General features: G+C 41.8%; 1 protein-coding gene across 1 annotated transcript; it reads left to right on the forward strand.

The window, feature by feature from the left end:
* Nucleotides 1-928: 928 nt before the first annotated feature.
* On the forward strand, nucleotides 929-1,999 carry LOC105067916 (olfactory receptor 2T2). Its single transcript, XM_010953600.3, has one exon. The coding sequence runs from the start codon at nucleotides 929-931 to the stop codon at nucleotides 1,838-1,840; it is 912 nt and encodes a 303-aa protein (XP_010951902.2). The 3' UTR covers nucleotides 1,841-1,999.
* Nucleotides 2,000-2,808: the final 809 nt, after the last annotated feature.

Below are 2,808 nucleotides of genomic sequence, written 5' to 3' on the forward strand. Positions count from 1 at the left end.
ATTCCAAGTATATCATTGATAAAGCTAAATTTCTGATTGTTATTGCTAGAAACATTGCATGTGAATCATCATGACTCAAAGAAGGAAACCAATTCACTGATCTAAGGATTAAATATTTACGAGATATTTGTCATCAGAATAATGAGGATATATGTATTCATTTGTCTTCAGGTGAAAGACAGCACTCCTTCAAACATGGGAGTTAAAATTCACGTGCAGGACCTTCATCAGCACCTTCAGAGTATTTTGAATGAGTTTTTAATTCTATAGGCAATGAAAAAGGATGGAAAGATTAACAGACAAGGGGATGTGACTGCTGTCTCTATGTTCTAAATTGAATACGGAAATTATTCAAGTGCAAATATAAAGTAGACAAATCAAGATTTAAAGTAAGGATAAAGAGAGAAAACTCAATAAAATTAGAATTACAGAGATTAGTGTGTAAAATAGAGCAAACAGCTTCTCTCATTTAGCTGACAATTACAATGTCTTGAGTAACGCTGTGAGACGGCCTCAGGGGAAGTTCAAGGCTCCTCTGGGGTGGACATGAATGGAATAGGACACTTAGAAAAGCAGTATGAAGGAGTAAGAAGGTCAGCAGCCTAGAGTATTAAACAATTTAAACTTGTGGGGAAAATGATGGTCAAGTTCGTGATTATTATCAGTCAAAGGGAATAAATATTCATTGGCCCAAATCAAACCAGCCAAGATACTGCATTGCTAACTTACAGGCAGATGTGTTTAATTTGATGAAGTTGTTTTTCAGTTCCTCTGTGATGACAAGGTACTGGTTTAGTCCTAGCCATGCATGTACAGAGGAGAGGGTCCTGACCAAGAGCTGAGATTATTTTAGCAAAGCACCACATCCTCTGTTATGTTATTTTGCTTCTGCAAGTTTACAGTTTGCATAAAGCACTGGAATGAAAACATGGGCCAGAAGAATGAAAGCTCAACTGACTTCATCCTCCTGGGGCTCTTTCCTTGGTTCAGACACCCCCACCTCCTCATGCTCATCATCCTCCTTTTCTACGCTATTGCCCTGACTGGGAACTGCATACTGATCCTCCTCATCCTGCTGGACTCCCGCCTCCACACCCCCATGTACTTCCTGCTCAGTCAGCTCTCCCTCGTTGACGTGGCTTACATCTCCAGCACAGTCCCCAAGATGGTCATCAACTATTTCACTGGGAAGAAGAACATTTCCTATTTGGCCTGTGCCACTCAGCTCTTCTCTTTCCTCACCCTTGCCCTTGCTGAGTGCATCTTGCTGACGCTCATGGCCTGTGATCGCTATGTAGCCGTCTGTAAGCCCCTGAGATACACAGTCCTCATGAACCCCAAGGTCTGTCTCCAGATGGCTGCTGCAGCCTGGATTGGGGGAGCCCTTGCAGCCCTTGTACATACCGTGTACCCAATGAGCTTCCCTATCTGCGGTTCCAGGGAGATTAATCACTACTTTTGTGAGATGCCTGCCATCTTGAGACTGTCTTGTATGGACACATCAGTCTATGAGATGGTGATATTTTTGACAAGCACTGCATATCTCCTGGTCCCATTTAGTCTCATCCTCACCTCCTATATTGTCATCTTCCTCACTGTTCTCCAGATGACCTCTCGCAAAGGCAGGAACAAAGCGCTGGCCACCTGCTCCTCCCACCTGACAGTGGTAAGTCTCTACTTTGGTCAGACGCCCACCTCATCCCACACACCTGACCAAGACCAGATTGGAGCTGTTCTTGGCACTATAGTGACCCCCATGCTCAACCCACTCATCTACAGCCTTCGGAACAAAGAAGTGTTGGGGGCTCTGAGGAGGTGCTCGGGAAGGTGTTGCAATTGAGAAGATGCCATGTTCTGCAGTGTCACTCTTGAGAATGTCCCATCCTCAATATTGTAAGAAGTCATAGTCACTGGATTGTCATCCTGGAAATGTAACAGCATAAAGGAGCAGGAAGATCTTAGGACACATGCATATTGACATTTGTCTGTTGAAATAAAGTTGTTCTTATCTCCAGTGTTGACTCCAGTTGAGTACAACCTTAATGCTTCACCTATCTTTAGCTTATGAGGAAATTACATGAGTTTTGACTATAACATCTATGCAGAAATAAATGGTCTCCACTGTTTTTTTTAAACTTTTTTGGTGGGGGAGGTAATTATGTTTATTTATCTATTTTAATTTGTAAGAGAGGTACTGGGAATTTAACCCAGCAATGCAAGCATGCTATCCCCTCCTGTGTAAATGAACTCCACTCTTCAACAACTTCAGTGTATCGGGCCACATAGTCCAAAACTGATTGTCATCCTATGAATAATTCCTTGATTGATGTGTGTTATTTTTAAAATTATCATTTCTGTCTTTGCTTTTCATTCATCAATTCATTCTTAATGGCTCTGGCTCAATCTCCAATGTCTGAAAGATGAAAGATCACTTATTCAATGAACTATTTCTATATAACCCTTCTTTTCTCCAGTCTCCTACTTGTACTCATATATAATTTTTATGCTTTTTTACATATGGCTTATGCAATTTTATTATGTACACTTCTAAATTTAAAAATATAGGAGGCGGCCAAGATGGCAGAGTAAAAGGATGTTTGTAGCTCACCCTCTCCCACAAATACACCAAGACTGACATCCACGGACCCATCCATCCATTCAGAACACCTGCTGAACTTTGACAGAACATCGCCTTCTTCAAAAGACAAAATTCGCCACAAATCTGGCTGGAGAAAAGGGAAAAAGGAAGAAGAAAAAGGAAAATAGTGCAGGACCCATCCCGCGGGGAGAGAACGGCAAAGGAGGAAT

The sequence above is a fragment of the Camelus bactrianus genome, chromosome 3 (genome assembly GCF_048773025.1).
Source record: "Camelus bactrianus isolate YW-2024 breed Bactrian camel chromosome 3, ASM4877302v1, whole genome shotgun sequence".
NCBI classification, from domain to species: Eukaryota; Metazoa; Chordata; class Mammalia; order Artiodactyla; family Camelidae; genus Camelus; species Camelus bactrianus.

Excerpts from the sequence above, each read along its gene's own strand:
- LOC105067916 (XM_010953600.3), top strand. The coding sequence starts at position 929 with ATGGGCCAGAAGAATGAAAGCTCAACTGACTTCATCCTCCTGGGGCTC.